Source organism: Scyliorhinus torazame, chromosome 1 (genome assembly GCF_047496885.1).
Source record: "Scyliorhinus torazame isolate Kashiwa2021f chromosome 1, sScyTor2.1, whole genome shotgun sequence".
In the NCBI taxonomy this organism is placed as follows: Eukaryota; Metazoa; Chordata; class Chondrichthyes; order Carcharhiniformes; family Scyliorhinidae; genus Scyliorhinus; species Scyliorhinus torazame.
Genome location: NC_092707.1, coordinates 289,380,751 through 289,404,693, shown reverse-complemented (window position 1 = coordinate 289,404,693; position 23,943 = coordinate 289,380,751). Strand labels below are relative to the sequence as shown.

At 42.4% G+C, this 23,943-nt stretch overlaps 1 protein-coding gene across 5 annotated transcripts in view; it reads left to right on the top strand.

The window, feature by feature from the left end:
* ehbp1 (EH domain binding protein 1) overlaps positions 1 to 23,943 on the top strand; it is a 569,586-nt gene that overhangs the window by 154,797 nt on the left and 390,846 nt on the right. For all 5 annotated transcript variants that reach the window (XM_072507229.1, XM_072507216.1, XM_072507208.1 and 2 more), the window contains exons 6-7: positions 4,650 to 4,831; positions 11,281 to 11,420. In XM_072507229.1, coding sequence (XP_072363330.1) covers positions 4,650 to 4,831; positions 11,281 to 11,420 — 322 coding nt within the window. The remainder of the gene's footprint in view (positions 1 to 4,649; positions 4,832 to 11,280; positions 11,421 to 23,943) is intronic.

The window sequence follows — 23,943 nt, the reverse complement described above, 5'->3', positions numbered from 1 at the left end:
TGAACTTGCTATCTTCACTTTTTGATTCTGTCTTCTATCTACTATTCACATGCCGACAAGGTAGTTAGGAGTTTTAAAAAGTTAGCGCAAATATGGTCCAAATCTTCATGGAAAAATAATGGTGAGTTCCCGAAATGCACTGTTATTGATCCACAAACCAACCAGCAAGTTTAGGGGAAGAAGAGGTATGTTGTGAGTTGCCAGTCTTCATAACTCATTGATCGATTTATGCCGCTCCACTGTTTGCCGCAGTTCACCCTCAATCTCCCCATTATTTTTTTACGTACTTGCTGGATTTGCATTTTAATTGTCCATTAAATTCACTGCAGGAAGTTAGGCTTGTACTTAAGAATATAAGTACCTTTTAACAACATGATAATGTGATTCCAATCAATCTCCCTGGTTTGGAAAGAGCCTTTTGAGTTGCTGAGTATCGTTTCTGCAAGTAGTAAATTCTTAGATTTAAAGAATTTAAAATTTTTTATCTTTCTTCCTTTTCTCTCCCTTAATCAAATCTTTCTTTCCTTCCCTTTCTGTATCTAATTCACCTTCCTTCAATTACTCTATTTGTTTCTCAATCCTTAAATCTCATTGGTTAAGAAAAAGGACAGCAGCAAAATATGCATGAGAGCAGCACCTCCTGCAAGTTCACCTTCAAGTCACACCCCATCCTGACTTACAACTATTAACGCTGTTCTTTCACTGTTGTTGGGTCAGAATTCTGGAATTCCCTCCCTAACTGCAACAGTACATATACACCACATGGACTGCAGTGATTCAAAAAGGCTGCTCACCACCGTCTCAAGGGTGATTAGAGATGGGCAATAAAGAACAAAGAACAATACAGCACAGGAACTGGCCCTTCGGCCCCCCCAAGCCTGCGCCAACCATGGTACCTGCCTCAACTAAAACCGTATGCACTTACGGAGTCTGTATCCTTCCATTCCCACCCTATTCATATTTGTCTAGATGCCCCTTAAATGCTCCTATCATACCTGCTCCCACCACCTCCCCAGGCAGCGTGTTCCATATATTTACCACCCTCTGTGTAAAGAAACTTGCCTCGCACATTAGTTCTAAACTTTTTTCCACGCACTTTAAACCTATGTCCCCTAGTACTTGACTCTCCTACCCTAGGAAAGAGCATCTGACTATCCACTCTGTCCATGCCACTCATAATCTTGTAGACCTCTAACAGGTCACCTCTCAACCTCCGTCGTTCCAGTGAGAACAAGCCGTGTTTATCTAACCTTTCCTCATAGTGAATGCCCTCCATACCAGGCAACATTCTAGTAAACCGCTTCTGTACGATCTCCAAAGCATCCACATCCTTCTGGTAGTGTGGCAACCAGAATTATACACAATAAGTGCTGGTCTTGCCAGTGACGCTCACATCCTGTGAATCAATCAATAAAAAAAATGGCACAGGACACTCGAAGGCTGTTAAGTTCTACGGCTGTTCCTTTTTTTAATGTTAGTTTCTTAGCGAAAACCTAAGATGAGGAAATTGGTTCTCATCGCGCCTGATTTGTGGGAAAAATATGAGTTGATAGGAACCAATCTCTGGCTGCAATCAACTGCAGTCATTTTATTCCCCCACCACTACCCCAGTAGTGCATTGGCTGCCCCTTTAGGACAGCAGGATTTATTTTGGTGATTTATTTTCCAATTATGCTGATTATTAATGTCTTGGGCCTGGTCTGTCCTTTTATCAAAGAACCTCTTCAAACCATAAATTCAACAAGTACAATAAGAAGCCTGCTATGCCTAAAGCATTGTGAGGCATTTTGTGCGGTTTACAAAATTGTTCATGTTACCATGCACAAATCCTAAAAATATATTTTCTGCTCTTATTCCCTGTGATTTGGAACCAAAAGTGTATAACAGATTTTTTTAAATCTGAAGGAATAGGAAACTGATTTACGAATGTTGTGACATGCATTGCTTTGTGAAATTTAGTCTTGGCCTCCGTGAATCAGTACTACTATTTTATCTTGCTCTTTTTAACCATATAAAAGCACCTGCAAAGGTGCTCTTTATTTATTTGGCATTTTTCTCACCTGATGAAATTACAACCTTCAAAACTGCAGAGGTCAAGGTTAGCAAAGGAAGTGTGCATTCCCAGGCAGAATCCATTGTTGCAGTGGGCAGTATTCATAGTTGAGATTTAATACAGCTTTACCAGGTGTGAGAATGCCTTTGATCTACAATTTAGCTTCATAATAGGGTGTGCATACCGATTCATTCACAGGCTATTAAATTGGCCAATTGCGTTAGTTTTGTCATTTACATCTAAGCATTAATTTGTCACTAGCTTGGCTTTGATAGTGAAACTCCTGGAACTAGGTGCCTTTTCTGTGAAGTAGAATAGTCAATTGGAATCTCTATCTTTAGTAGTTGTCTGTGATAGGAATTTTACGTTCTTGTGGTGTAGTTATATACACTCTGTGTGTATAGTTTTTAAATCAAATTTAGCCTGTATTAATTTATTAATTTTCTGAAATGACATGGCAACTAAGAATCTTTTTTAAAAAGTAAGGGTAATTATATCGTATTGACACCAGTACCTATTTTACAGCAGAGTTTTAAGTATTTTACAGCAGAGTTGGCCCATACCAAGCAAAGTGTCACAGTGCCTGTTCACCTAAACCCACAAGCAAGGGTCTTTTCAGGGAGTGATGGGTACAATTTAAGTCAATAAAGGGCCAATTGATCTGTTTAAAAGCAATAACACATTCAAAAATCTAAAGGTGTTCACAGAGCAGCTGAAACCTTATAAAACTGTATTTCAACATTGAAATGAAGGCTTCATTGCAATTTCTTACTTTGCAGTGTGAAGCCCAAGCACTGAGACTCTTTACTTGCCAACATGTGTCATTTCCCTGGGATAAACCGTTTTGTGCCCCAGTTTTACATTAATGCAATATGAAAACTACCAAATGACTCACCCATTAATTTCTATTGTATTTGAAAATGTATTCACAATACATTCATTGCACTGAAGATACCTAGTTAATTACCATGAGTCTGTTGAATTAAATAAAGTAGAATGAATGCTTTATTAATCATCCATACAAAACGTGTGCATAAAATTGACTTTAAACAACAACAAGATATAGTGACAATCTTTGCTATGAGATGTAATGAGTGTTGTTTAAAGATTGGAGGCAGCATCCAACCGTTTTCGCTCCAGCTGCTGATAGTGAGCTACTTAACTGTATTGACAGTTACAGCATAATGATAGCAGTATTGTAATAAATTGCTGGGCCTTTATTGTACAGTACTTATTTCATTTTACAGGTTTTTCAGATCCTTGGGCATTAATCTCATTCACTGATTGACAGTGGCAGCAAGGGAAAAGAGCACCTTTATTGTTTGTACTAGTCAAATCTGTTAAACCTAATTCTGCTGAGAGTATTTGCATATTCTTAAGTATTTTTTCTGAGTGGGTCTAAATCCTTCTTGAGTGTTTGATGCATTTTCAAATGCATTTTCAAATTCATTCTTAAGGTATCTACATGCACTATTAGTTCTGTATAATGCAGCCAGGCATAATCTCTGAGATAAGGCTGGTCTTGAACAAGACTTTCTATGAAGGATGGCATGTTACATTTCTGACTTGCTCTGCTCAGCTCCTATATCAACAGAAATGTCAAGTACTGTACAGCAGAATGTCTGAAATATATTCCTACTAGCAGTGGACATCAATAAAGGCAAACGGTAGTTTCCAGATGTTAATTATGTGCTAAAAGTCTAATATTGTGCTTTATGTAGTTTTATATTCATTCCACCCTTTAAGATTAATATTTTATCAAGACTTGTGCTACTGCATTATTTTTCACTAATGGATGCATATATAAATATATTTACTGTATCTCTAAAAATCCCAATGTTGGGACAGCTTTTGTGGTTTTGTCAGTTGGCAAAGTAATTAAATCAAATTATTGCATAATTTCTGTTTAATACTTCCTTTGCTTCTTAAATAATTGTATTTTTGGTATTATGATCTATGTCTGCACAAAGAGGATTTCCAGTTGGTGTGATTGTGTCACCTCTTTAATGTTTCGGGCATTTTTAAATGGAATTGCTAGTGATTTACTTGGTTTTATGCTGATCACAAAAGATTGTGCTCAAATGGTGCAAAATGTTTTCAGTTGCTGAATTTGTAAGACTCTGCAGTGAATATTTGTAGTTCCGTTTCATGGGTGTTGATGGAAGGAAAATGAGCAAAGATCAATTCTCTTAAAATTGGACTACTGATCCACAATTTCCATACTCAGCTCGACCACAGATTCCAAGTAAAATATACTGTATGCAGACATTGGTGCTGTTTCATTATTGGCAGCATTTAATCAGTTAAAGAGTTTTGCATTACATTTAAGGTGCATCCAGACCAGACGATACCGAATAAGTTGTTAACTTGACCGACTAGATCAGGAAGGAAATATATTTGAAAAATGTAAAAAGGATATAATAATTCACCTGCATTTCTTTTCAAAATGTTGCTGTTCTGTGTATTTAACAAGTCTAGATTTTTCATTCGAGTGTATTGGCAGGAATGGTGCTTAATGTACTCAATAGTTATACCCTGTGTGTTAAATCCAGCGAAGCAGATTTTATTCAATGATATTTTCTTTCCTGTTTCCTAGGAGTCACCTTCTGGCCGTAGGAAAGCTCTTGCCACCAGTAGCATTAACATGAAGCAATACGCAAGCCCCATGCCTACACAAACCGATGTAAAACTGAAATTCAAGCCTTTGTCTAAAAAAATTGTTGCTGCCACCCTGCAGTTTTCTTTATCTTGCATTTTCCTGAGAGAAGGCAAAGCCACGTAAGTTTCTTTGAACTTGAACTGAACAACATTTCGCAGTGGCTGCAGTGGCATTTTGACCTCTGTGCTTTCTGTATACTGCGTCAGATGGCAATAAGAGAGCATAACAGTATTTTTGCATTTGCTAGCTGTGAATTCTAAAGGCCTTTGGTGAAAAATATGTGGTTTTCTTGTTTCTTTGCGCTGAAGCAACATTAAAAATATTCCGTGGCACTTTTTATTTACAGATGAATAAAAATTAAGCCAATTAACATCTCCGTAGCAAATAAATACAAAGTATAAAATGCCACCGTAAGACCATTTCTGTGAATATAATTTAAAATTAGATATTAGTATGCACAATGTTTCCTCTTTTTATGAAGTTATAAGCATCCACTTCAATGATGACCAAACTCTAATAAATTATTGAATATTGGATAAATGGATCATATTTGTATAAAAATGGTGCAAATATATAAAACTGATGTATGAAATTTGGATTAATGGGTTACAATAACAATTAACTTGCAATGAAAGCTTTGGTTCTAGTATTCTTGTTTATCAAACTACATATGTATCACCTGCTTGTTGGATCAAGGAACCATTTTTATTTCCAAATTCTTTCTATTAGTTTTTAAAAAATTAATCAAACTGAATTCACATTGCCTCATTGTTCTTATAAATGTTTCCTCAGTCTGCACATACACCTGAAATCAAAGGTCTGATTGTAATGATTTTTTTTGATTTGCTAATTTGCCAAGTTGTTAGTTTCAATACTTTTTCTGGAGAGATTTTCAAGTTTGGGAAAGATAGAAATAAAGGAAGCATTTTTCTTCACTAAAGTCTGGGTACCTATTTAAAGCTTTATCTGACTTTTTTAAATTCTTTTATGTTGAGCCAACTATTTCTGTTCCTACTGTTATTTTTCTCCATCCCTTCACTATGCCCCACCAAAACCCCGGCACCTCTGATTTTCTCCAATCTCTACCCTTTCTGTCCTGAAGGGAGTGATTCATACTTAAGAGTGAAGACGGTGTAGGGAGTGACTCTGCAGATGTTAAAGCTGAATCTAATTTCCGCTTCATCCGGCAGCTATGACCCTCACTGGGAAGTTTGTGTACGGATGTGTGGCAAGTGAAGAGACTTCCCCAGCTGTTCTCTATCATATTTGTTTTCATTCCTCTTTGTACCCTGTTCCCCACAACCACGTTGGAGTATTATTGGGCATCCTTTTCAATTCAGTACTCATGTTCTGGTATGTTTTCGTTATAAGGCTTTTTATCTCCTGAGCTTTTTGCCCCTGCTATTGAATTGCTTCCTTGACTTTATACTTTGCATTGGTTATATTCAGGTTTTTGGTGCATTTTCTACTGAACAGTTTTTTTTTTTAAAACCTCTTTCCCCCCTCTGGTGGTTCCCAAAACCTTGCAGTGTTTAATACTCTCTGCAATGAAATTGATTACATTTCTCTGACATTTGGTTGCATGAGCAGTGAACTGCCTCACAGAAAAATATCAGCAAGAAAACACACTGTTTCTTGCTTCTGCTTTCGGTGCATTCTGTTAATTGGCTAACTATTAATGACATATGATATGCGGTGGATTATCAAATAGATTCAACGTTTCTAAAGTTGGCTGAGGTTTCAAGATCAAATAAAGTGTTTTGCTTTCAAAATGTTATTCCAATCTAACCTTGAGTCAGTAGTATCTTCTGAAATATTGCTTCATCTTAAAATCAAATTAATACACATAATGTGCTTTCTGACTAAAATAGCATGATGTCACAGTATCTACTGAAATTAGACCATGGCTCAATTGTTATTCCTGGCCTGGTCGCTGTGAATGTGGTGGAGATCCAGTTCAGGACCATTAATGTTTGTTTAAAGTAAGTGAAGTTTAAGTTTCAAGACACTTGTTCAGTGAATAAGACCACCGGATTCCACTGATTTTGAACAAGCAAAAATAAACTTTACTATACAAGCTCAGAAAGATAAACAATTTATAAATTTGCCTTATGCTGTAGAATTCAGGGTAAACCGCTCCATGGATTTCTTAACCCAGACATCTTGACACATTGTGAGCCGACCAATCTCACTGAAACTTTGTCTTTCTCACGAGGACCTCTAACCGCCACATTTGAAGGCACTGCCTTGGAATTCTTTCCAAACATTGCTCCCACTCGGCCGGCATGAACAATGGCCCACCTCACAGGCTTTCAATCTCACCTCCCGAGATTCCATCTCCCTGGATTCTCGAGTACGCTCAACACTAGCTTGCAAGCACGTTTTCAGATCTATGGTCATGCCAAGCAAAACACCACTACTCCAAGGGGGGTAACTTTGCCTCAATGGCCCTCGTTACTTAATGGCTGCTTCCCACAGCCCATTCTCTATCTTTTGTTACTTGAATTTAACTGGGACCTCTGATTGGCATACTCCCTGAAACTGAGTGCCTCAACAAGAGCTGCTTATTGACCTTTGATCTGATCTGGTGACCTATCACAATTCTGCAAGAGGGTTCTGCCTTGTTACTCGGCAGGAACCAATGTAACAAACTTTGGAACATTCTGTACCTTAAATGTTACGACTTCCACAGTCTGCTAACTTAGCACCCAGGGACACAATGAAACAATTTACACCAGTAAATGCCTGCTGTCCATTTAAAACAAAGCAGTTCTGCTTAAAGTGAACAATAAACCACATTTGTCGGGTATTTTGCTGTTGGCCATGGTGTTCGATTTCTGTTGCAAACAACTCTACTAAAATGAGGGAAGAATATTCAGAAATAAAAGGGAAACATTGTGATTTTAATGTTGTACCTGCACAGAAACTTTTAATGGGTTGGTGTGTTGAACAGTGTGATGAATGCGCAGTGCAGCTGGTATGCTGCTAGTCCAGGCGATTTAGTACTCGGAAAAGGATGATTGAATGTCCTGCGTAAATTTGGCATATTTGTTCTTTTGATATTTCGTTAATTTCAAAAGAGCAAAATGACATTTAAGGGAGAGATCACAAATGGGTATATATTACCAGTTACAGATAATCTTCAGGGTTAAGTGTTTTTGTTAACTTGATTTCCAGACTCTAATTGATATTGCCAACAAATAGGAGATTCGCAATCTGTTGTTTTCAGAAGCTTTGTCTTTTGCTTTTACTTAAAAGCACACTAGTGGTTACTACTGAATACAATACCCATGAAACGATGAACTTGAGTTTTTTTTTTAGCCTTTTACCTTTTTGCCACCTGTAATTAACCTTTTTAAATAATTCTGTAACTAGAATCATAGAATCCCTGCAGTGCAGAAAGATGCCATTCTGCCCATTGAGTCTACACCAACCCTTGGTGCACCCACCCAGGCCCACTCTCCTGCCCTATCCCTACAACCCCACCCAACCTACACACCGTTGGACACTACGGAGCAATATAGCATGGCCAATCCACCTAACTTGCACATCGTTGGATTGTGGGAGGAAACCAAAGAACCTGGAAGAAAACCACGAAAACACTGGGAGAACGTGGAAACTCCACACAGTCGCCCAAGGCCGGAATTGGACCCCCGGGTCCCTAGCACTGAGAAGCAGCAGTGCTAACAACTGAGCCACAAGAGCTGCCCTACTATGTACAACTACTGTGTGCAACTGTTTGGTAGTGCAAAATTGAGTATTGCTTAAAAGAAAATGCTTTGTCGAAGCTTTTCATCTTGCACTCATCAGGACAAGCGCAAGAATACCAATGGCTGGGGAAACAACAACTTTATTTTTTTTTTTTTAAATAAAAAAATTTAGAGTACCCAATTCATTTTTTCCAATTAAGGAGCACTTTAGCATGGCCAGTCCCCCTACCCTGCACATCTTTGGATTGTGGGGCAAAACGGGGAGAATGTGCAAACTCCACATGGACAGTGACAGTGGTGCTAACCACTGCCACCGTGCTGCCCAAGCAACGACTTTATACTCTGAGAAGAGAGTGCTGATTGGTTGGCAAGTGGACCCTGGTCAAAAGCAAATTACTGCGGATGCTGGAATCTGAAACTAAAAGGGAAAGTGCCGGAAAATCTCAGAAGGTTTGGCAACATCTGTCAAGCTTTGACAAAGGGTCATCTGGACTCGAAACGTTAGCTCTTTTCTCTCCCTACAGATACTGCCAGACCTGCAGAGATTTTCCAGCAACTTCTCTTTTGGACTCTGATTGGTGATGGCCTTAATGGTGGGCCATTGTACCAGTTAATGGTGACTGACAGTTCACTGCCAAACATTGTTTGAAACTTTAAATCAGGTAGCTTCACTCTGATTGAATCATAGAATCATAGCATTTACAGTGCAGAAGGAGGCAATTTAGCCCATTGAGTCTGCACCAAATCTTGGAAAGAGCACCCTACATAAGCCCACGCCTCCACTCTTTCCCCCTAACCCAGTAACCCCACTTAACCTTTAGGACACTAAGGGGGCAATTTAGCATGGCCAATCAACCAACCTGCACAAGCTTTGGGCTGTGGGAAGAAACTGGCGCACCTGGAGGAAACCCACGCAGACATGGGGAGAAAGTGCAAACTCCACACAGACAGGTCAAGGCATTTTCCTGAAGAATGAGCTAGCGAATGCCAGTCACTTATTTTGCTCAGCTGAAACGGACACAATGTGTTTCCCATCTTTCAGTTAAACAAAATAAGGAATGGCCATTCACTGGTTCATTCTTCAGGGCAGTGCCTTAACCAATCAGAGTAAAGCTGTCTCATTCAAATGTTTAAATAATACTTGGGTGGGAGTTAACTGTCAGTTACTATCAATTCTCCATGGCAACACCTCTACCAATCAGAGTACACTTGTCAACCAATCGGCACACTCTTCTCACGGAGTACAAAGTTGTTGTTTCCTCTGACATTGGTATTCTTGTGATTCTCCTGATGAGTACAAGATGGGCTTTGACAAAATGTCTTTTTTCAGCAATACTCCACTTGCTTATGATGTCTATTTTGAAAACATTTGAGAACCCCTTAAACTATTATTTAAGTGGCATTCAGCAGAAAACCTATGGATCTGTTTTTGTTCGCATTTTATGTGATTTTTGTAGTCATCAAGGTGAGGAATGCTGTCACCATCAGCTTGGCTGCCTTCTAGTCTGCCCATCCATGCAACTTTATTCCAGTGCAACATTTTTAATTTCCCACACCTGCATCTTGGTGGTTTCGGGTGAGACACCATTTGTACGGAGAACCATGAGGAACATACCCAGCTATTCAAGAGACCCCATCCTCAAATTCAATTTGTTAATGATAGGATTGAAATTTCTATTTGCACAGACATCAAGGTAGGACAATGAATAAATCATCCCATAGATTTTTTTTCCTTCGTAAAGCCCCATGCTTTCTTTGTGGGATATGTCCAGGCTATGTACAATCACATCACAAGTTATCTGCCATCTTTCTGAGAAATTTACATTTGTTTCATTATTTACCAGTTTCGTCCTTCCATTGTTGAGGGGTCTGCTTTGAATATGTTAAATCGATCAGCTGGCAGGAGAACAAACTTTCCGTCATATATCGTTCCTTCACAAAGAAAGCACTTTTCAATTTTAAATGAGCCGAATGCCAGTCTTAGGCAGTAACATTGCAGTAGAATATTTTTACTTGAGCTTTTTCTCTCCTCAAGATTTTTACTTGCTTGCTATTGTCGAGTTCCATGAGCTTCAAACCTAGCACCTTGCACAAGTTCATGTGTGGGCTTTGACAGACCACCATCACAGTCAAAACCAATCCTATTCCTCTTTGCAGGCGAGATCTGTGATTATTGGGTTGTAATTTGGAATGGGAATTCTGGTTGTTTTTCCCCATCTAATGAATGGACAGTGAGCTCAATTGAGGGTACCATGCTGCTGTCTTGATTGAGCTGTGGTGCTTAACTTATCTCAGTCATGAAACTTGGGAAACACTTGGTCTTTATGTTGCTGCCAGTTATTGGACAAATTTCCAACACATTGGGGGAACATCAGCAATAGAGTTGATTCCATAACTGCCATATTGCTTTAAAAATATAAACCTCGAAGCAAGTAACAACACCAACACCAGGTCCATTCGCGTATTGCCCTCTCTGTATTGGACATAACTAATGTAAGGGTTTTTCCGGCACCCAAATGTATATGTACCTCCCAGTCCCGTCCCGTGCCCCCCCCCCCCCCGACAACCGGTGCTTGTATGTTAAAAATAATATTGCTAACTGTACAGAGTTGCTGTTGTTGAGCTAATGCATAACACCCTACCAGTTTTTTTCTTTGAGTTTTCTTCTATATATATATATATATATATATATATGTATATTATACACATACTTTATTCTGTGTACATAACTGTAAATATACTTTGTTCAAAAACCCAACAAAAAATATTTATAAAAAAATATATAAAACTCAATCATTCAACAAGCCTTCTGAATTATGTGTTTTAGGTTTTTGACTAGTTATTTTTCTGATGAACAGGGATGAGGATATGCAAAGCCTGGCTAGTCTGATGAGTATGAAACAAGCTGATATTGGAAACTTGGATGACTTTGAGGAAGAAAATGAGGAAGATGAAGAAAATCGAGTGAATCAAGAGGAAAAGTCAGCAAAAATAACAGGTTTGATATATTTGCTACCAATCTCTGAAAAACATATCTAAAGGTAAACTTGTGCACTTAAAAAAATGCGTGCAAAAAAAATTTACTACTGTAAATTTTTCATGTTGTTCTTGTTGCCATTCATCCTTTTACTCTTTTAGTGCACTCTTTCTCTTCCAGTTCTGTTTTAAGATGTTTAATTATTATTTCTATCATTATTAATATGTGTTTGAAGACGCCCTTGGAGGGAAAGATGTATACTGGTGCACAGAGATCACATTGCTCATCATAGTACGAAGTCTTACAACACCAGGTTAAAGTCCAACAGGTTTGTTTCGATGTCACTAGCTTTCGGAGCGCTGCTCCTTCCTCAGGTGAATGAAGAGGTCTGTTCCAGAAACACATATATAGACAAATTCAAAGATGCCAAACAATGCTAGGAATGCGACCATTAGCAGGTGATTAAATCCTTACAGATCCAGAGATGGGGTAACCCCAGGTTAAAGAGGTGTGAATTGTATCAAGCCAGGACAGTTGGTAGGATTTTGCAGGCCAGATGGTGGGGGATGAATGTAATGCGACATGAATCCCAGGTCCCGGTTGAGGCCGCACTCATGTGTGCGGAACTTGGCTATAAGTTTCTGCTCGGCGATTCTGCGTTGTCGCGGGTCCTGAAGGCCGCCTTGGAGAACGCTTACCCGGAGATCAGAGGCTGAATGCCCTTGACTGCTGAAGTGTTCCCCGACTGGAAGGGAACATTCCTGCCTGGTGTAGGAAAGGATGTCCTGAAGCGTGGTACATTGGCAAGACCATGCAGACGCTGCGACAACGAATGAACTGACATCGCGCAACAATCACCAGGCAGGAATGTTCCCTTCCAGTCGGGGAACACTTCAGCAGTCAAGGGCATTCAGCCTCTGATCACCGGGTAAGCGTTCTCCAAGGCGGCCTTCAGGACCCGCGACAACGCAGAATCGCCGAGCAGAAACTTATAGCTAAGTTCCGCACACATGAGTGCGGCCTCAACCGGGACCTGGGATTCATGTCGCATTACATTCATCCCCCACCATCTGGCCTGCAAAATCCTACCAACTGTCCTGGCTTGATACAATTCACACCTCTTTAACCTGGGGTTACCCCATCTCTGGATCTGTAAAGATTTAATCACCTGCTAATGCTCGCATTCCTAGCATTGTTTGGCATCTTTGAATTTGTCTATATGTGTGTTTCTGGAACAGACATCTTCATTCACCTGAGGAAGGAGCAGCGCTCCGAAAGCTAGTGACATCGAAACAAACCTGTTGGACTTTAACCTGGTGTTGTAAGACTTCGTACTGTGCTCACCCCAGTCCAACGCCGGCATCTCCACATCATTGCTCATCATGATTCCTAAGATATTTTATTGACGTGGAACACACACTAAAGTTTGTTCATCTTTTTTTATATAGTATGAAGACTTTCCTTAGTTATGTGTTTTCTTTGCTTCTTTGTGCTTCTTTTTGTCTGAGAGTGTTCTGGTAGATAGTAATGAATCGTTGACTGTTTATATTCCACATGGTCAGGTTAAAAATTAGATTTAATTTATTTTACTGATTTAGGGCGCAATCTTCCAGCCTCGTTACACTCGCGCTCAAGCGTAACAAGGCCGGTGAATAGCGGGAGAAGCCAAAAATGGGAACCGCGTCAGATGCCAAACAGTTTGCAATGCAACCGGCCTGTTCCTGTAGGCAAATTCAGAATCATGCTGTAGCATGGTGAGAAACCAATTATTACCACTTAAGCCCAATTTCCATACAATTAACAAGAGCCTCCCGTCATCTAATGGCCTTCAGCCATTCGCCGGCCTCCCCAGCAAGTGGTCACAAGTCATTTAATTGTGGGATTTGTAGCTATTATTTAAACATTTTGTGTCTTATGAACAAATAAACACCACACTTATTTTTTTCAAAAATCAGTCAATTGCTGAACGTCATAAATTATGTTGAAACTGTCATTCAATTAATGACCTGTTTTATTATTTTCAAAATTGATACTGTAGTAGCAGTAGAGTACAGTACATCAGCTTCATGTCGCTGACTTACACTACATTTGTATTTCTTTGGCTTTAGATTGAGACAGTAGCCATCACTCTACTTTGAAAATGTACTTGGTGATCTGTTTCATTTTGTAACTTGACCAGTTTTCAACAGCGGGACATTGTGATCTTGACATTAACTTGGTGATAAGATTAATCTGAAGTGGTACATCTTGGTACTTGAATAATAATTTAAAAGGGATTTAAATAGTCGCTTGTTATATAAATGTGCTCTGCTACGGTAAGTTCATTCATCAAGAAACGGTCTTGCCAACTGGCCCAGGATTTAGCTAAGAAGCTAGCTTTCCAGCTGAACAGCCAACAAATGGAAGACATAAAAATGTTCATCGGAAGGTTTGTGATGCTCAGTCTGTTGGATGGGCTGCATTGCAATTCTCCACATAATGTTTGAATTTAAGTGCTGATAAATGCTGATTAACATCCTGTACATTGCATTTTCTTTGCATTTCATGATGCATAACATTTCATGATAAACATGATTACGTTTGTAGAATAATTCTAAATAAAACAAAGCAAATTGTATGGAGCTTTTATGGATCATTGAATGTAAATGAATAGTAAAGCTGCCATATAATCTTGCGCAAGGTAATATTGAAAACCTCAGTAACAATTTATGTACTAACATAATTAGCTAAGGCATTTCTAATTCACAATACTCTATGAAGTGTGTAATTCAGCATTTCTCTAATGCTGTGTAACAATCAGTAGAAATTTTTTTAATGTTTTGCAGTGTTTGCTTGTGTTTGCAATTTGCATAGAATGACCTGTTAAAAGAAAAAAAAATGATATTCCAGCACCAATTAGATGTTGCCATTTTTGACCAGTCCCTGCCTTTGGGAATTATTTGGAAATAAGAGGAGGAAATTCAAAGTAAATTCATGCTGCCAGAGTTTGTCATCTAGTCAAACTAACATTAGCTCTGCCTTCTCATGAAAATAGGTTGTTGTTACCTTGGATTATTTTTAAATTTTCATATTTGTCTCATTTGGCTCTCTGTGATAATAATTTCCTTAACTTCACAATGGTTCACTGTGCATATCTTAGAATTTTATAAATAACTAATTCAACGTTTTTCCCCCTAAGGGATTGAATAATCATTGAGGGAAGTTCTGACAATGTGTCAGTTTTGAATGGCCAAAATTATGATGGAGTGAATGGAAACCATTCGTCGCTTAGGATTAAGGTTCTGAAAACAAAATCAGACTAAAAGCATTCGACTGAAAATTTTTCATGTTTTGTTAAATACCTCTTTTGATTCTTTAAAAAAAATTAAAAGTACCCAATTTGTTCTCTTCCCCCCCCCCCCAATTAAGGGGCAATTTAGTGTGGTCAATCCACCTGCCCTGTGCATCTTGGGTTGTGGGAGTGAGACCCACACAGACATGGGGAGAATGTGCAAACTCCATTTGGACAGTGACCCGGGGCCGGGATCGAACCCGGGTCCTTGGTGCCGTGAGGCAGTAGTGCTAACCACTGCAACACCGTGTCGCCCCTTCTTTTGATTCTTACATTTCCACAGTTTGAAAATAATGTTGCATGAAGGTAAAAATATAACTCCAAAACCATTGACCTCTCTTTAACATCTTATTCAAAAACCCTTTCTTTGTCTCTGAATCTGCCTGTTTGTGGGTCATTTGACAGGATGGGGGTGGGGAAGAGGAGCAGTAATGAAGGTAGTGAGGTGGCCAATCAGAGCTTTGTGAAACTGCTTCCTGCGGGGTCTTGCCATTTCCTGCGGGGGCCGTGTCAATTCCAGAACGTCCTTAAATATTGGCCCATAACCTCCGGGTTCCCCACCGTCACTTTTAGGGGGTACCCCTATGATGCATTGGGAATCCCTCTTGATTCTTCCCATGTAAGGGTTTGCCCAGTAATTTCCTATGACAGTTGCACTGTGCTGAGAACCGTTCGACAAAGCAATTTAAATCGCTAACTTCAGATGGTTCTGCCAGTTTTGCCCTGAGTTGCTCTGAAAGAGGCAGATGGGGGAAAAAAAACTTCAGACTCCAGAGTAACTATTAAACAACCAGACCCGCATGGGACACCCCCACTCACCTAAACCCCCCTGAGGGGACCCACCACACCAACACCTGATCTGACCCCCTGACCCAACCCAGTGCAAGCCAGCCCGACTCCACCCCTCATCTGCCCTGGATTAAGTCTCCCTCCTGGACCGACCGCCCCCCACTCTCCTGTCTTCTCCCCATAACCCCTGATCCCCTTATTAATCAAGAACCTATCTATCTCTGTCTTAAAGACACTGGCCTCCACAGCCTTCTGCTGCTAAGAGTTCCACAGATTCACCACCTTCTGGCTGAAGAAAATCCTCGTCATCTCTGTTTTGAAGGATCGTCCCTTAGTCTGAGATTGTGTCCTCTGGTTCTAGTCTCTCCTACAAGTGTCATCCTCTCCATGTCTACTCTATCCAGGCCTCGCAGTATCCTGTAAGTTTCAATAAGATCCTCCCTCATCCTTCTAACCTAAAACGAGTAGAGACCCAGAGTCCACAACCGTTCCTCGTACGACAAGCTTTCATTCCAGGGATCATTCTTGTGAACCTCCTTTGGACCCTTTCCAAGGCCAGCACATCCTTCCTTAGATATTGGGCCGAAAACTGCTCACAGTACTCCAAATTGGGTCTGACCAGAGCCTTATACAGCCTCAGGAGTACATCCCTGCTCTTGTACTCTAGCCCTCTCGACATGAATGCTAACATTGCATTTGCCTTCCTAACTGCCGACTGAACCTGCACGTTAACCTGAAGAGAATCTTGAACAAGAACTCCCAAGTCTCTTTGTGATACTGATTTCCTAAGCATTTCCCGATTTAGAAAATAGTCTATGCCTCCATTCCTCCTTCCAAAGTGCATAACCTCACACTTTTCCACATTGTATTTCATCTGCCACTTTGCCCATTCTCCTAGCCTGCCCTAGTCTTTCTGCAGCCCCCCCTGCTTCCTCAATACTACCTGTCTCTCTATAGATCTTTGTACCATCTGCAAAAGTAGCAAAACTGCCTTCAGTTCCTTCTTCCAAATCATTAATGTATATTGTGAAAAGTTGTGGTCCCTTTAAACCACCCCTTTTACAGCAGCTACTACTGTAAAAATGGAGAATGGCGCCCCAGCTACTCAACGATGATCCTGCTGGGGCTGCATTTTGCTGCTCCTGCCTCACCCAACCTGAGTGAGGAAGGTTGGGCAAGACGAGGGCTTCGGAACCCCCTGGAGAGTAAATCTGGTGAGAGTGGCAATCTGCCGGAGATTGGCACTCTGCGGATGTTATGTATTATAGACACCAATACTGCACACGCTACACCAGATGTGGTCTCACAATGTGCAGCATATCTGAAGCATAACTTTGCTACTTTTGTAATCAATTCCTCTCGTAATAACCGATAACATTCTAAGAACTTTCCTAATTACTTGCTGTACCTGCAAACTACATCTGCATCTCAGAACTTGCAACTGTCACCATTAGATAATAAGCTTTTTTTATTCTTCGTGCCAAATGGACAATTTCACATTTTGCCAGATCGTTGTCCACTCCTTTAACCTACCTATATCCTTTTGTCGCCTCCTTATGTCCTCTTTACAATTACCGTTTCTACTTATCTTTGTATTGTCAGTAAATTTTGAAATCATATGTTCAGCCCCTTCATCCAAGTAATTTATATAAATTGTAAAAAGAATTGAGGCCTAGCACTTGGTCCCTCTATTACACCTTTAACTTGTTACATTTTGCCAACCAGAAAATTGCCCATTCATGTTTCTTGTGAGCTAGCTAACCTTCTATCCAAGCCAATATGTTACCCCTACACTATGAACTTTTACTTTTTGCAGTAATCTTTGATCACCAACACCGCCACCCCCCCTCATCTTCACGTCCACTCCTGAATGGAATACCTGCCCTAATCATCCTTTCCTCAAACTTGTCTGGTCCCAGTCTTTAAATGCGTCTCTTGTTAAAAAACCACGTCTGCCTTCAGACTCCTCAGGTGCGTAAACACACGTGACCGTTCGACTGGCCCATTCAGTCCCCTCAGATTCCTTGTAGCCAGCCTGGTTGGGGGGATCCCCGCCTTCCTACCTGCCGATCAGCCATATCCCTTTTTGGGCCCACCCTCGGCCGTACCACGTGACCCTCCAGGACCACCCTCCGATGTCCACTGCCATCACTCCTTTTCCAACTGCACCAGAACAACCGCACCCTTGTCAGCAACCTCGCCCTCCCCACCCCCCCCCCCCCCCAAACAGAACAACAGCCCCATCCCCTTCCCCTGCGCCTACCACCTGACCGCCCCCCACTGTGCTCCCTTTAACTAGCCCGCCCAGAAGCATGGCAGCCCCCGTCCAAGGCCTCCAAACCTCATACCCCCCCAATTCCTCTTTCCCCCCCCCCCCACACTTCCCCAAGAAACAAAGAAACAGAAAAAGGTGTTCTCACCCTTGATGCTCCCCAAACACCACACCACCAAACACACCAAAACATTTCAAAGCGGAAAAAGTTTTCCAAAAACAGCAACAAGCTTATGACTCCTCAAAAATTCAATGTCCTCCTTCTCCTGTCTGTCCATTGTCCCAAAATAATATTCTCAATTCTGGAAAGACACCCAGAGGCGGGCCAGGTAGAGCACACCAAATCTCACCCCCTTGAAGAGGGCAGCCTTGACCCGGTTAAACCTGGCCCTCCTCTTCGCCAGTTCTGCACCCAGGTCTTTATACACCCGCAGCTCGTTCCGTTCCCAGGTGCACCTCCTCGTCTGCCTTGACCATCGAAGAATCTTCTCTTTGTCCAAGAACTGGTGCAACCGCGCCACCATCGCCCTTGGCGGCTTGCCCGCCTACACTTCCTCATCAGTGCCCTGTGCGCTCGGTCGACCTCCAGGGGCTGGTTGAAGGCCCCTCCCCTAATAGCTTCTCCCAACATTTTGGCCACATGTGCTAGCCTCCACACCTTCGATGCCTTCGGGTATCCCCACGATCCTCACGTTTTGCCATCTAGAGCAGTTCTCCAGGTCGTCAACCTTCTCCTTCAGCCTCTTTGGGGTCTCCTGCATCACCCCCCACCTCGACCACCAGTGAGGTGAGATGCTCCTTGTTCTCCCCCACTGCCTCCTCCACTTTCTGGATCGCCCGGCCCTGGGACTCCAGCCTCTGCTCCACACACTCAATACCTGCTTTGAGCGGTTCCACCACCTTGGTGAGATCCTCTAGGGCATCCCTCCTCTGCTGACTGAACTTATCATTTAAAAAGTCCACCAGCTGCTCTGTTGACCACTGGCGGGCAGAACCGGCCCTTTGCCCTCCGCCATCTTAACCTCGAAGACTCTCCTGCTCCACCAGTTCCCTTCTGCTCGACCTTAGATCATGGATCCATCCATCAGCTACCCCAGAGAAGTTACCCCTTCTCTTGGCACTCCTACACCTCTTTCCATCCAAACATTTCACCGCTCAAACGGAGAAAGGACTGAAAAATTCCACCTTGAGCGGGAGCTACCAAATGTGCGACTTCTCACTCCATGGCCGCCACCAGAAGCCTTGTCCTGTCATCCTAAAGGCATTTTAATTAACTACTTAATTATTTTATTAAATTATTTCTTTTCTTTTCTGTGTTTTATTAACCATGCCACCAGTTCCTTACTATTTTAAACGTTAAGAATAGAATACCGTAACCGCTTACCAGGTACTCACCACGCAGCTAGTTTCTTCCTATGTAGTAATGTAAGAGCCAATTCCTGTAAGGTGGAAAAGTTAGAAAAAGCACCTCCTGTTTCTCTTCCTGTTTAGATCCACACTGATCATCATTCCCAAGGCCTTCTTCCAAAATGTAAACAGGTTAATCATGGCGTTTGTGTGGTGGTGGTGGGGCGGGCGGGGGGGGGGAGAATCTGAGCGTTCCCAAACCAACACTGCAAAGGAGGAAAATCAAATGTGGCCTGGCGTTACCAAACCTGCAGTACTACCACTGGGCAGCAACGGCAGAAAGAGTGAGGAGTTGGATAAACAAACCCAATTCAGAGTGGGTGCGGATGGAGGAGGCCTTGTGCAAGGGGGCGATCCTCCGGGCCTTGGCTACAGTAGCTCTCCCATCCCCCTCGGCAAAATACACATAAAGCCCAGTGGTAACATCCACACTGAAAACGTGGGCCCAATTAAGACAGCACTTCGGGCTGACTAGGATGTCCCCCATGGCTCCCATCTTCGGCAACGACAAATTCCCCCATCCATGCTAGACACTACCTTTAGGAAATGGAGATGGGACGGGGGTACACTGACAGTTAGGGACTTTTAGGAGGACAAAGACTGGTGATACTGGACGACCTGACTGAGCAATGGGAACTGCCGGCAGAGCAGGAAATGAGACACCTGCAAGTAAAGCACTTCCTCCGCAAAGAGACACTAGAGTACCCCTGGAGACGACACTATTAGAGGACCTGATAAATACAGACAGTAAAGAAGGGGGACTCAGTGGGAAAATGTATGGACAGCTACTGGACAGAGCCTGAACACCACTGCACGAGACCGGATGGAAATGGGAGAACGAACTGGGGACAGAAGTAGGGTAGGGACTCTGGAGCGAGGCACTGAGCAGGGCCAACTCCACCTCCTCCTGCGCAAGGCTGAGCCTCATGCAGTTCAAATTGATGCATAGAGCTCAACCAGAACCCGTATGAGCAGGTCTTTCCCGGAGGTGAAGGACAAATGTGAACGGTGGTGCCAGAGGGGCCCGGCCAACCACACCCACATGTTCTGGGCTTGTCCCAAGCTTGCTGGGTTCGGGACAGCCTTCTCCGAGGCAATGTCCAAGGTTGTGGGGTGAGGGTGAAGCCATGGACAAACGTGGCAACCTTCGGGATATCGGAGCAGCCAGAGCTACACATGGGGAAGAGGGCTGACGCCCTTGCTTTCGCTTCCCTAGTCGCACGCTGAAGAATCCTGCTCGGCTGGCGATCGGCAGCACCACCCACGGCTGCATAGTAGCTTGCTGACCTCTCGAAATTTCTCCACCTGGAGAAGATTAAGTATGCCATCCAAGGTTTGGAGGAATGCTTCCTAGACGCATGGGGGCAGTTTTTTGGCCTGTTCCAGTTCCTGTTCAAGGCCAGCAATAATGAATAGATAGGGGAATGGGAAAGTTAGAAAGAAAAGGGAGAGGAAAAAGAAAGACCGGGGGGGGAGGGGGGCACGGACCATAGGAACGTGCAACCTGGGGGGGGGGGGGAGACGAGATGAGAAAGGGCTGGAGTGACATAAAAGGGATAACGCAGGAGGGAGGGGGCAACCCCCATCACCACCCACAGGGGAATCGCAGCCGAAGGTGACGGGGAAGAAAAGAAAGAGGGGAGGGGGAGAGGAATTAAGGGGAACCCCCCCCCCTCCAAACCCGACCAAGGGGAGACACAAGGGGGGGGGGGGAGGAGGGGGGCAGGTAAGGGCAGGCTGTGTGGGGGGACACACCACACACCGAGCCAGATTGTATATAGGAGAACATGAGGGATGGAAAAGAGAAATCTTTCTGTATTGTACAGTGAATGAACACGGCCAGCAATGTACATAATTGATTATAATTTTTGAAAGTGCCAATAAAAAGATTTTTAAAAAATGAAAAACCCCTCCTTTCCCTCTTCCCTTACTCACTCGCCTAACTCCCAGCACTGGGTTCTCTCTTTCCATTCTTCAGGTGGTGATTACTGCCTCTGCGTTCTCTTTTCACCCACTCTTCAAACTGTTGTTTATTGCCTCCAAGTCCTTCTTTCACTTGCTCTTCACGGGCCTTGCCGTTTCCAGCAGGGATCAAAACCTTGACTGAATCTTATTCCTTTGCCAAAAACACTCAGGTCAATATTGTGCCAAAAGATGACCGGTTGATTTCAGGTGACTCAGCATAAACAAGGTGGTGATCTAAGAATCTGTCTGCTCCACAAGGCTAATTTCTCTGGCATGCAGATTATTTATTCACTAAACTATCTTTGAATATATAAATTCTACACCGAAGTGACTAGGAATGAAGAAATTACCTGCCCTAACTGTTCTATTGATATGAGTTCATGCAGTGATTGTCTATATGTTTCTGATCCTAACAATGTCACAGTCCAAAGTGGAGAGCAGATACCACCTATCTGAATACGAGGCACAATGAGATCAGACTTCAGAACAAATCTCTAATCCAGCCACTTGGCCGATTGAGTGATTGATTGATATTTATTGTCACGTGTACCGAAGTACAGTGAAAAGTATTTTTCTGCGACCAAGGGAACGTACACAATACCTACATAGTAGACAAAAGAATAATCGACAGAGTACATTGACAAATGGTACATCAACAAGTAGTGATTGCTTGAGGTGCGGAACAAGGGCCAAACAAAATCAAATACATGAGCAAGAGCAGCATTGGGCGTCGTGAATAGTGTTCTTACAGGGAACAGATCAGTCCAAGGGAGAGTCATTGAGGAGTCTAGTAGCTGTGGGGAAGAAGCTGTTCCTATGTGTGGAAGTGTGGTTCTTCAGACTTCTGTATCTTCTGCCTGATGGAAGGGTCTGGAAGAGGGGTATGAGGGATCTCTGACAATGCTGTATGTCTTCCTGAGGCAGCGGGAGGTGTATACAGAATCAGTGGGAAGGTGGCAAGCTTGCGTTGGGCTGAGTTCGCCACACTGCAATATCTTGCTATCTTGGGCCAAGCAGTTGCTATACCAAGCTGTGATGCAGCTGGATAGGATGCTCTCTATGGCACATCTGTTTGTGAGAGTCGATGCGGACATGCTGAATTTCTTTAGCTTCCGCAGGAAGTAGAGACATCGTTGGGCTTTCTTGACTGTCGCATCAACGTGAGTGGACCAGGACACACTGTTGGGGGGTGGGGGAGGTTGAAGTCACTGATCAGTTCCTTGGTCTTTCCAAGAGGCTTTTGGTGCAGGAGCGGGACTAGAACTCAATTATCATATCAAGAGCCGTTTGCATTAAGGACTCTCGTTTTGGTCCTTAATAAAGTATATATATTATTGAAATTTTCAAGTTTTTTCAAACATCGCAGCAAAATAAGGAAAAAGGGAAAAGAGCCATGGGTTTCAATGTAAAGCAGGCACAGCACATCATAGGAGTCGTTGCAAATATTCACAGCATGTTCCCTTCACGGGCACAAGACCCGTCTGCACCAAAATAGAATAGCGTCAATAGCAGAGTTACATTATACCCATCACTTCAAAGAAAAACAACAGAGGAAAACAAAACCATGAGAGCACCAGTGCTAGGACTGAGTTACATTACATTGGTACCCCACAATGCAATTCAACCCCTATCATGGCCCAGGCAGAACAGACAACCATCATATAACTACAGTGTTACAAAGAGAGGCTGGTTACTACACGTCCAAGTAAAACTCAGACCTCAAACCTCGGACCCTAGGTCTCAAATAGAGAATCACAAAAAGAGCAAGGAGTGAGGAATAAAGACCCGAGTTACCAGACTCCACCTACCCGGTAAAACAACTAAAGGGGGAGACCCATTTCAGGACAAAAGACTAACTCGACCCAAAAGAAGAGTCAGATAAACCCAGTCTCCATCAGGGTAACATGCAGTCTTCCTGGGCCCAAAAAGGATTAAGGCATTGACGCTCAAAAAACAAAATTAAAAGTAAAAGATTAAAAAAACGAAACTGATTTGCTCTAAATGGAGGGGCCGGGGTGGGGGGGGGGAGGCCTTCTTAGAACATAGCGACGACAAACTAACTTGTCTAACCCCAACCTTCCACCCCTCACCCCACTCACCTCCCGTACCAGCCTCCCCGAACAGGCGCCGGAATGTGGCGATTAGGGGCTTTTCACAGTAACTTCATTTGAAGCCTACTTGTGACAATAAGCAATTTTCATTTTTCACCTTCCTTTATACGTTTTGGATAAAGACTGCACTGTAGCCACCTGGGTTGGTCACTTCCCGACTTAAAATGGAGATCCGCAAAGAATGCAGGAAAATTCAGTCAAGCCAGGAAAAACTAGCAGGTGCAAAGTTTCCTGTGTATTAGAACTTGCAGAAACCCAGACAGCACTGAAACTAACCACCATCTGCATATTAATGAGCGATCCCCGGAAACAATTGACTGTGTATAATAAATGTGTTTTGATTTGAAACTTACTAACTGGTGTATTGAGTTATTGATCAGCACTTGAACTTGAACCTCGTGATGGTATCAAAAAAATACCTGGTGACTCTAGAGCAAAGGTTATAGAAACATAGCAAATTAAGGAAGACACAACGAGCAACATTTAAGAGCCAACCAAAAGTTAGCAACATTTACTGGCGAACTCTGACGGGACCCGACTTAGATGTGGCCTAACCACTCCGGGAGAACCCTAAATTTGAATTGAGAATCCAATTGGGAACAGAAACATTCACAAGTGTTCAAGTTCAAGTGCTGATCAATAACTCAATACACCAGTTAGTAAGTTTCA